Source organism: Nerophis lumbriciformis, linkage group LG22, assembly GCF_033978685.3.
Source record: "Nerophis lumbriciformis linkage group LG22, RoL_Nlum_v2.1, whole genome shotgun sequence".
Lineage (NCBI taxonomy): Eukaryota > Metazoa > Chordata > Actinopteri > Syngnathiformes > Syngnathidae > Nerophis > Nerophis lumbriciformis.
The window spans coordinates 15,094,959-15,106,523 of record NC_084569.2 but is presented as its reverse complement, the minus strand read 5'-3'; the positions used below and the strand labels follow the sequence as shown (position 1 = coordinate 15,106,523).

The window sequence follows — 11,565 nt, the reverse complement described above, 5'->3', positions numbered from 1 at the left end:
GTTCCATCTAAGTGCCTGATTTAAAATGGCGTCGGTCAGCTACGTAAATGTGACTGATAAAATGCTAATTGACAAAATGTTAAGATTATTTTTTTCGATTGTGTATGTAGCAATGTAGTGTAATTATTTTAAATGTAGAATTATTCTTAATTACGAATATTTTTACATGATAAATTGCCAAGGTCAAATTGTGGTCAACTAACTCGAAGAGGATAAGATTCCTTTAACTACATTTAGCTGTGTTTTTGATCATCATTTTTGTTGTGTTGCTCCATTATACATTATTTGTCCTAAAGGGTTTTTTCATGTTAAATTAAAAAAATAAAATAATTTCCAATACGTTACCAATAATTACACTGCCAGTTATTGACTGGAGCAATTCACTTTGCCAAAAGTATTTGGCCACCTCCCTTGACTCACATATGAACTTGAATTTGAATTGATTAGCGTGGACCCCGACTTAAACAAGTTGAAAAACTTATTCGGGTGTTACCATTTAGAGGTCAATTGTACTGTGCAATCTACTAATAAAAGTTTCAATCAATCAATCAATCAATTAAAAGTGCCATCCCATTCCTAACCCATAGGGTTCAATATGATGTTGGTCCACCTTTGGCAGCTATTACAGCTTCAACTCTTCTGGGAAGGCTGTCCACAAGGTTGCGGAGTGTGTTTATAGGAATTTTCCACCATTCTTCCAAAAGCGCATTGGTGAGGTCTCACACTGATGTTGGTCGAGAAGGCCTGGCTCTCGGTCTCCGTTCTAATTCATCCCAAAGGTGTTCTATCAGGTTCAGGTCAGGACTCTGTGCAGGCCAGTCAAGTTCATCCACACCAGACTCTGTCATCCATGTTTTTATGGACCTTGCTTTGTGCACTGGTGCATAGTCATGTTACAAGAGGAATGGGCCCGCTCCAAACTGTTCCCACAAGGTTGGGAGCATGGAATTGTCCAAAATGTTTTGGTATCCTGGAGCATTCAAAGTTCCTTTCACTGGAACTAAGGGGTCAAGCCCAACTCCTGAAAAACAACCCCACACTATAATTCCTCCTCCACCCAATTTCACACAATGCAGTCCGAAATGTACCGTTCTCCTGGCAACCTCCAAATCCAGACTCGTCCAACAGATTGCCAGATGGAAAAGCGTGATTCATCACTCCAGAGAACACATCTCCACTGCTCTAGAGTCCAGTGGCGACATGCTTTACACCACTGCATCTGACGTTTCGCATTGGACCAGGTGATGTATGGCTTAGATAAAGCTGCTCGGCCATGGAAACCCATTCCATGAAACTCTCTGTGTACTGTATGTGGGCTAATTGGAAGGTCACATGAAGTTTGGAGCTCTGTAGCAACTGACTGTGCAGAAAGTCGGCGACCTCTTTGCACTATCCGCTTCAGCATCTGCTGACCCCTCTCTGTCAGTTTACATGGCCTACCACTTGGTGGCTGAGTTGCTGTTGTTCACAAACTCTTCCATTTTCTTATAATAAAGCCGACAGTTGACTTTGGAATATTTAGGAGCGAGGAAATTTCTCGAGTGGAATGACAGTTCCACGCTAGAAATCACTGAGCTCCTGAGAGCGGCCCATTCTTTCACAAATGTTTGTAGAAACAGTCTCCATGCCCAAGTGCTTGTTTTTTTTACACCTGTGGCCAAGCCAAGCGATTAGGACACCTGATTCTGACCATTTGGATGGGTGGTCAAATACTTTTGGCAATGTATTGTATTTTCGAAGCCAGAGGACATAAGTCAATTATTTTTTTTAACTTTTCTCAAATCTGTCGTTCAACGTCAACCCTAAACAAAAAAAAAGCCCAAACTAAATAGCACATTTTTATTTTAACCCTTTGGGGGTATTTTGAACAATTGACGTCATTGTTGACATTACAAACGTGCGTAACATTAGTGATATTCTTTATTTAAATTTGACATTTGATCAAAATGCCTTCAAAAGGGTAACAAAAACCAAACAAAGTGAAGTTAATTGATACATTTGTGGTAAATTCAAAAGAATCCAAGGTTTTATCAACCTTCAAAAACTTCAGACTTTTATGTCCTCTTTGCTTTAAAGATAATTAAAGTTGAATGCATGTCCACAGAGGGGGCACGGTGAAAAGTAAAATCTTTTTTGACCTAGAGAATCTGATAAACTACATCATGAATAAAAGTGTCAGTCAAAACAGGACCAAGATTCTGTGGCACACAGGTTTATTAAACAATATGGTATATAAGTACGAAATGAGCCATTTTGAACCAGTTTGTACAGTGATTTCTTTCTTATTTTCAGCATATTTACAGTGCCGTTGAGCTGCATGACAGAACAGTTCCTCATCAATTCAAGTTTAATGTAAGATAGAAAATGATGCGCAGAACTTATAACACAAATCAGCAGTTGAACAAGTTCATTTCTCACCACAGGCAAAAGGAGAACAGGACTTGGAGAGAATGTATCCGGACTGAAAGAGAGACAAAAGTGATTATTTGTACATATGCAAGACAAATACCGAGCCTAGGCCAGTACAAAAAGAACATACTGGCATGGGGGAAAACTCGACAAGCTTCAATGCAGGTTTCTTTTAACGCCTGCGTGTTGTGTTTGTATGTGTGCAATAGTTCCTAGAGCTAAACAAATACTTTAATCTTCCATAGATTCTGCAAGCAGGAAGGAAAATTAAGGCTTTCCCAAAGGCAGGCAGTCCTTTTGAAAAATGGCATATTAGAATAAATTAGCCTGGAACAAGAGCAACTGAGCAATAGGTGAACCTGGCAAGAAAAACATAATCCCAGTTTTATCTTTACAGTCTGTCAACACAAATAAAATACTTATTTGCAAAGATACAAAAAAAATAAGAAAAGACAAAAAAAAGGGAAACAAGATATTTTTTGTTTTGGGAAGTTTTTGTTTAAAAAATACCAATACCAGAGCATAACAAATGCAAATCAAGTTTAAACAACACAAAGACCACAGCAAAATTTGCATGGCTGGTCCAAACCAAAAAAATATCCTTTGTGTCTTCTTTGCAACAGTGACTGGTAAATCACTGTGTGTTGGAATAAAAAGCAGTCCCTTGGTTAGCAGAAGGTTCACAGTTTGTAGGCCCTATTGTTTTGCCAAGACCTTTCTTCTGCTACAATCCTTCAACAAATTTCTCCAGCGTATCTCCCGTAGGGTCCCCCACCATGCCCATGTCAGTACTTAACCCCCCTCGGTTTGGTGTGTTAAGCTGTGGGAGCATGGCGCTGTGCTCTGGTGTTCCCATATGTCCCTGCTCCATTGGGCCTGACATAGGTCCTCCCAGGCTGGGATGAGGGGAGCTTGAGAGAAGGGCACCATGCTGGGGTGAGGGCTGAGGCTGCATCCGTGGAGATGGACTGGAATGCGGCGGCGGCTGCTGCTGCGAAGGCGGCCGAGGCGACTGGACCGGGACTGGCGAACGTTGGTTGCTCAAGGAGTTTCCCATCGGTTGGCCAGGTAAGTGAGCACTGCCCTGTGCTTGGCCAGGCAGCATGTGTGGCTGAGGGCTCATGGAATTCGCTTGCATTGGAGACGCCATCTGCTGTTTTAACATCTGCTGTTGCTGTAGCATCCGCTGTTGCAGGAGGTTCTGGGTCGCGTCCATGCCCATGCCACCTTGGCCCATTTGGGAAGAGGGAGGAAGCTGGCCCATAGACACACTTTGCATAGCCATCTGCTGCTGCATGCGGAGCTGGGAGTAGCTCGCTGGTCCTGGCTGCTGCTGGGAGAACGAACCATGCTGCTGAGACATGCCTGCCTGTTGCTGCTGCTGCTGCTGCTGCTGCGCCTGTTGCTGCATCCTGAGCAGCTGCTGTCTGCGGTATAGCTGAGGATTCCCGTTTTGAGCCACATTCATCATTTGGCCTTGGGGTCCCATGGGGGCCATGCCCTGCAGACCCACCTGCTGTGGAGGTTGTTGTTGGGGGGGAATGCCAGCTCTCTGCACCTGCATCATAGCTTGCATTCCTGCCGTAGATCCCTGCATGGCTTGATGGTTTTGCTGCTGCGATGGCTGCTGCTGCGGCTGGTTAGCCTGATATTTCGCTGTCCTCTGTTTAATGAAAGCAGCCATGAGCTGGGGGTTTGACTTGAGGATGTTCAGGACCTGCTGCTGCTGCTGGGGAGAGCTGGGAGATCTGAGGGTGCGCCGTAACTCCTGCAAAGCGTTGGGCGCGATGTTGGCAGGCATACCCCGGGGCATGTTCTGCTGCTGTGGTGTCATGCCCTGCTGCGAGGGCCCCTGGGGAGGCATGACTCCAGGCATCTGGAGTCCCTGTTGCTGGGGCAACATGGGCCTCTGCATGAGCTGACTTTGCTGAGGCATGGGACCTCCCTGGGCCTGCTGAGCGGCCATGACCCCTTGTTGTGGAGGGACCTGCTGGGGATGGCCCTGGGGTTTCTGCATTGCACCCTGCATTCCAGGACCCCACTGGCCTTGCTGCATGGCCTGCATCACCTGAGGCCCCCGCGGCCCTTGCATCATCTGCATCTGACTTTGCATGGATCCCATCATGCGCGGGTGGTTCATAGGCATCCCATTCATGGGGTAATTTTGTTGTTGCTGTTGTTGCTGCTGCTGCTGCTGCTGCTGCTTTGCCTTAGCTACCTTCTCAATCTGTTTGGCCACTTTCAGCGCTGCCAGCAGGGGCTGCTGTTGCTGATGCTGCGGCTGCTGCTGCTGTACCATCTGAGGCAGAGGATGCTGTTGATGTGGTAAGCTGGGCAATGGAGACTGTTGCTGATGAAGCGGTGACGACTGCGGCCCTGGTTTGCCCTGTGGAATCGGTGTTGGGGGCTGGCTGATGCGACCATTGTTGGGGAAGACTTGGACAACATTGGCATGGTTGGGCGGCGGTGGCTGTTGCTGTTGTTGGGGCTGAATAGGCATGGGTTGTGGGGTCTGCGGCGTGTTCGGTTGCTGCACAGAGTTTGGAGTGTCTGGGGCAGATGACATAGGTGGAGATGGCATGGGCATACCCCTTCCAGCCATACTGGCCATTCTGCGTCGCATCAATTGAGCCTGCTGGAGCCGATGCTGTAGTTGCTGCTGACGGAGTTTGTGCTTGATGTTGAGACAGAAGGGAACAGGACACTTGTTCTCTTGACAGTGCTTGGCGTGGTAACAACACAAAGCGATAAGCTGCTTGCACACAGGGCAGCCACCATTAGTTTTGCGCTTGCAGCCCTTGGTGTGTTGAACCACCCTTTTCATCTTCTGACATGACGGGAGGGAGCAGTTGGCATTGCGGCACTGGCAGGCGTGGACGAGGGACTGAATGCAGCGTTGGATGCTGAGACGTCGGCTTTCCTGGGGGCTCTTTGAGGCCTCTGCATTCTGGCCGTTGCTGTCATCATCTAAACCTAAGCCCCATTTCACCATCTTGTGTTCATGGCCCTTCGCATTATAGCAGTTGATGCATAGGTCATAGTCCTGTGACAGGAAAACAAGACAATGTTTGGATCAGAAATCAAACTTGTACATTTCAAACCTTTCCTTAAAAAGGTTCCCTACCTCACAAACAGTGCAGTGCCAGCGTGTCTCCACATGGTGCTTGCACTCGTTGCAGGTGTAAACAAAGCGATCCTGGCCCTGGTTGTGCAGCTCCACCAGCATGCACATGGTGCTCCACTTGCATCGTCTTAACGAGCTGAACTCCCAGTGCTTATCTCTGGCCAGAGTCAGGAAGGCGTCACGGCCATCCATCAGGTCACAAGACAACAAAGGGTCAGGGTCCATGATGGGTGGCAGGGTGTTAATGACTGGCCCAGAATAAAAGTGGATGACAAAAAAGACCTGGTAGGAGAAGAAAGTATTTTTAGGGATTTAACACAGTATGACAACTAGGGATGATTATAGATTTGGACTGTACATTATAGTCTGAATAATAATCACAGCTTCACAATTATTATGCATTGATTAGCACGGTGTGGCTCGGTTGCAGAAGGCAGGGTTCACCCTGGACAAGTCGCCAACTCATCGCAGGGCCAACACATATAGACACGCATTCACACTCACATTCACACACTTGGGCCAATTTAGTGTTGACAATCAGACTATCCCCAAGTGCATGTCTTTTTGTTAACAATAAATACATTATTGATATTTGTATTGATAATATGATATTCAAATGTACTTTATTGAGGGTAAATGTCATGTGGGTGGGTAATAAACAAGTGGTATTGTCATCAACGGTCATCCATGCCTATTTTCAATAATGTATTTTATGCTGCGTTAAATGGAATGCACATAATCAGATCCCATCTGTTATTCTACAAGCTCCTGATGTTATGTTAGTTTTACACTTGCTTTATTAACTTACAATACCTATAGTTTATTCAACACAGACAGAAAGAAACAATCTAGCGGTAAATTGTGACTGAATCAAAGTTGTACCTGTTGCTGTTTGTTTACATTGAACTGACTCAACGCTAAGCTACTGATTGTAAATGACATGCTTATATTTATCTTTTTACCGACCCAATTCTTCATTAAGTAACTTGCCACTAACATAACTTACCTCAGATTATGTATTTTTGGCATGTAAAGATGGGTGATGATCCCGCAAATGCTGCACCATATTAAAACGCACTAGACCCTTTATGTAGCTGTTGCTGAGAGTTTGCAGGCTTTAAATGTGTCATAAATAAATAAATATTAACAAATAAGTTAATGATGCAGCGTTATAAAATATTATTAGAAAAAGTGTGATTGTAAAATCTCCTGAGCAAAATGTAAATGTATTGTGTTGCAAAGCTGTTGTTGTTGTTGTGATGTTGCGACCCCACGAACAGTAAACAAGGCAGAACATGCAAGAGGGGAGGGTGCTTGAGCACTTCGTCTTCAGCTCCTCGAAAGCTTTAAGTGTATTCGATAATTTGTGTAAAACTTCAACCAAGGGATTATTACAACCTCTTTTCGTTACAAGCAGCAAACGAGGTATTGTATTTTTGTAATTGAATTTTTTTCTGAGTGTTTATTGATGTAAAATCAAAGTCTGATGTACTGTATTTTGTAAGTTCTCACGGCGCGTTGGCGTGGATGGTGTATACAGCAAGAAGGAGTCAATAAACGCCCGTTTTACAAAAAATAACTTTCCTGTGTTGCCGTGTATCGAAAGCAGCTACACTTTATCTGCAACTTTCTTTTGCTAGTATAAGCAAACAGGAGAGCCATGGTCTTCTGTGACTCCGTGGTCATTTTTTAAGTACGCAAAATCTTTGCAAAGTTTGCTGCTTTGTCCTGCTGCCATTTTTAAGATACCGTTAATGTAGCATACTAGTAGACATATTAGTGTCTCTCGATAGGTGCATAAAAGTGTGTGTAACTTTGTTTTTATTCCGTGCAGAGTGTGCCGAAAATAACGTACTAACTTAATGTCTGTTTTATAGCGAGTGAAGAGGACGGAAACACACGTTGTAGTGGAGCCTTTGTGATTAAACAACCGTGATGTTTTTAATCACGGTTAATAGTAAAACCTGTTAATCGTTGCTTCCCTAATGACAACAACAAATCAACTTGTAAAATAGACATTATGAGTATGGCGCACCTCCTTATGCTTTTCCATGGTGGCGTAGAGCTTTTGGGACAGGTCATTGGCCACATTGGGCATCCCGGGTTTTTTCTTGTTGGCACGGCTGACGCTGCTCTTATTCTTGTTGGTCTTCTTGTTATTCTTCTTTTTGGCATTCTTGCTGTCAGCTTGGGCTCCCTTGAAACGTATGCACATGAATAAAAACTGCACAGCAAGCATGAGAAGTTCATGCAAAGAAGGACTACAAAAGTGTCTGTTGAAAGGACTGTTCTGACCAGTCCCCATCATATCTTCACTCACCTCTGGCGTCTCACAGGAGGCCGTGTTCTCCTCCTTCTTCCTCTCCTCCTCTTCCTGCTCCAGCTCTTTGATGCTCTCCTCCAGCACATTAGGCCAAAAGTCCCCTTCAAAGTACGGCAACTCGTTCGCACTGGTCAACCTGTCTTCTGTTGCTTGCTTGAAAATGTCCTAAAGGCAGACACAAAGAAGATGCATCAAATAGTAACAAAATGCTTGCAAGTTTAACAGAAATGTTTACAGACAAAAACAATTCAAATAGTGTAGCCATATAAATCAAACAGCCACTACTAAAAAAAAAAAATTCATATTCAAAAGCCATGTATAATACTCAAACATTCATATTTAATACTGTATTTTTCGGAGTATAAGTCACTCCAGAGTATAAGTCGCAACCGACCGAAAATGCATAATAAAGAAGGAAAAAAACACATATAAGTCGCACTGGAGTATAAGCCGCATTTTTGGGGGGAAATTTATTTGATAAACCCCAACACCAAGAATAGACATTTGAAAGGCAATTTAAAATAAATAAAGAATAGTGAACAACAGGCTGAATAAGTGTACGTTATATGAGGCATAAATAACCAACTGAGAACGTGCCTGGTATGTTAACGTAACATATTATCGTAAGAGTCATTCAAATAACTACCGGTATAACATATAGAACATGCTATACGTTTACCAAACAATCTGTCCCTCCTAATCGCTAAATCCCATGAAATCTTATACGTCTAGTCTCTTACGTGAATGAGCTAAATAATATTATTTGATATTTTACGGTAATGTGTTAATAATTTGACACATAAGTCGCTCCTGAGTATAAGTCGTACCCCCAGCCAAACTATGAAAAAAAAACTGCGTCTTATAGTCCGAAAAATACGGTAATAGGCATTTACAAACACAAAAAATAATTAGTATGTTATTAGTAAGTTAGTAACCCTTTACTCTTAGACTTCACACCTTTTCACTCAGAAAACCACAAGACTAAAAAAAAATATCTCAAAATGGTGGAAGAGGAGTTTCTCCACAAAGACATAATTTGCCGACCTTGAAGTCGTGTAGGATTCTCTCAGCAAAAGCCTTTTCCAGCATCTTTTTGTACCACTCTTGGAGCCTCTTGGGTTTGGGGATTTTCTGGTCCGCAGGATGGCAGTGGAAAATGTAGTCGTCTCCCTCACTGGGAGGGCAGGCCCAGATGTGACCCATCACATACCTGAAGAGGATCCATTGTGTTTTTTAGATTTAAATTGCTCCACAGTCAAATTAAATAATGTATGATGATATATATTTTTACATACCCCTGTTTCTTAACATACTCCAAGTATCCTATTAAGATCTCATGGTAAACTGCAGTCCTGAGCAAGCGTGGCTTGAAGAAGTGAATACTGTCGAGGTATGATATATAAACCCGCCTACAGGACAAAATATAAAGATTTTTACAGAAGGATGCCTTGAGACAAATATTAGAATTATTTGTTGCTTTGCTTTACCTTGTATTTGGAAAAGGACAATCTGAGCCATACTCCTGGACGTGCATTCCAAAGAAACAGACATCCACCCCATCGATTTCTTCAAATGCAAAAAGTGCTTTGGTTCTATAAGGGAAGCTCTCCACCATCTCACCCGAATCCACAAACCTGAGGAGCACAAAAGCAACGCTAACGTGTCAAAAAAAATCTCAATCATAATCCACACAGATAAAATGGCTCAAAGCACTGGAACAGGAAAATACCTGGACTTCATTCCAGGCTTAACCTCCACTGTTTTGTCAGAGCTGGCAACAACTCGTACAAACACCTCACCAGCCTCTGGGTGGTTCTTTCTTTTCAAGTACTTATTTACTCTGTCTTCAATGTATGTCCCCAACCTCGTAGACTGCAGCCCTACACACGAAACAAATTCATTTTTAATAAATCTAACTAACATTTCGACTTCTGTCCAACAGTAGATCTCTTTTAGGTGTTTCACGTCGACATTCAACTTACTTTTGGCTGAAAATCTGTTTTCCTTTTTTGTTTTCCCAGCCCTCTTCAGGCAGTTGTCACAGATAAAGCTAAAGGGCAGAAAAGATATCAAACCGTGTTAAAAAAAGACATTTCTGTGGTTGGGTTGCTTAAGTTTATTTTGTTGTGACCATGTTGAGACTCACCCCGACGGCCAAATGACGTCGTAGTGCAGCACGCAGATTTGATGCATCTTGCGTCCACAGTCTTTACATTCTACAAACCTGCAAGGAAAGACATTTGTAATAACAATGTTTCAATCTTATAAAGGGATTCACAAATCAACGCCAGCATCAGATCATCAGACACGGTACAGGTAGTAGAGATGGGCGATATGGACTAAAATCTATTATATACAAAACCCAAAACCAGTGAAGTTTGCACGTTGTGTAAATTGTAAATTAAAAAAACTTATATTCAATTGAATAGACTGCAAAGACAAGATACTTAACGTTCGAACTGGTAAACTTTGTTATTTTTTGCAAGTATTAGCACATTTTTTAAATTACAGCTTGGGCAACATGTTTCAAAAAAGCTGGCACCAGTGGCAAAAAAGACTGAGAAAGTTGAGGAATGCTCATCAAACACTTATTTGGAAGATCCCACAGGGGAACAGGCTAATTGGGAACAGGTGGGTGCCTTAATTGGGTATAAAAGCAGCTTCCATGAAATGCTCATTTATTCACAAACAAGGATGGGGCGACGGTCACCACTTTGTGAACAAATGCGGGAGCAAATTGTCGAACAAACATTTATCAACGAGCTATTGCAAGGATTTTAGGGATTTCACCATCTACAGTCCTTAATATCATCAAAAGGTTCAGAGAATCTGGAGAAATCACTGCACATAAGCGACAAGGCCGAAAACCAACATTAAATCCCAGTGACCTTCAATCCCTCAGGCGGTACTGCATCAAAAACCGACATCAGTGTGTAAAGGATATCACCACATGGGCTCAGGAACACTTCAGAAAACCATTGTCAGTAACTACAGTTTGTTGCTACATCTGTAAGTGCAAGTTAAAACTCTACTACGCAAAGCGAAAGCCATTTATCAACAACACCCAGAAACTCTGCCGGCTTCGCTGGGCCTGAGCTCATCTAAGATGGACTAATGCAAAGGAGAAAAGTGTTCTGTGGTCTGATTAGTCCACATTTCAAATTGTTTTTGGAAACCGTGGACGTTGTGTCCTCCGGACCAAAGAGGAAAAGAACCATCCGGACTGTTATAGGGCCAAAGCCAGCATCTGTGATGGTATGGGGGTGTATTAGAACCCAAGGCATGGGGTAACTTACACATCTGTGAAGGCACCATTAATGCTATGCTGAAAGGTACATACAGGTTTTGGAGCAACATATGTTGCCATCAAAGCAACGTCTTTTTCATGGACGCCCCTGCTTATTTCAGCAATACAATGCCAAGCCACATTCTGCACGTTTTACAACCGCGTGGCTTCGTAGTAAAAGAGTGCTGGTACTAGACTGGCCTTCCTGTAGTCCAGCCTTGTCTCCCATTGAAAATGTGTGGCTCATTATGAAGCGTAAAATATGACAACGGAGACCCCGGACTGTTGAACAACTTAAGCTGTACATCAAGCAAGAATAGGAAAGAATTCCACCTGAAAAGCTTTAAAAATTGGTCTCTTCAGTTCCCCCCTGTGCCAACTTTTTTGCAATGTGTTGCTGTCATTAAATTCTAAGTTAATGAT

At 43.1% G+C, this 11,565-nt stretch overlaps 1 protein-coding gene across 1 annotated transcript in view; it reads right to left on the bottom strand.

Annotated features, from left to right (window-relative positions):
• Window positions 1–2,196: 2,196 nt before the first annotated feature.
• crebbpb (CREB binding protein b) overlaps window positions 2,197–11,565 on the bottom strand; it is a 91,525-nt gene continuing 82,156 nt past the window's right edge. The window contains exons 23-32 of the mRNA XM_061974171.2: window positions 10,003–10,080; window positions 9,839–9,906; window positions 9,586–9,736; window positions 9,344–9,490; window positions 9,152–9,265; window positions 8,901–9,066; window positions 7,854–8,021; window positions 7,569–7,730; window positions 5,534–5,815; window positions 2,197–5,452 (exon numbers count right to left, since the gene is read on the bottom strand). Of these exons, the coding sequence (XP_061830155.1) occupies window positions 3,134–5,452; window positions 5,534–5,815; window positions 7,569–7,730; window positions 7,854–8,021; window positions 8,901–9,066; window positions 9,152–9,265; window positions 9,344–9,490; window positions 9,586–9,736; window positions 9,839–9,906; window positions 10,003–10,080 (3,655 nt within the window). The 3' untranslated portion in view covers window positions 2,197–3,133. The remainder of the gene's footprint in view (window positions 5,453–5,533; window positions 5,816–7,568; window positions 7,731–7,853; window positions 8,022–8,900; window positions 9,067–9,151; window positions 9,266–9,343; window positions 9,491–9,585; window positions 9,737–9,838; window positions 9,907–10,002; window positions 10,081–11,565) is intronic.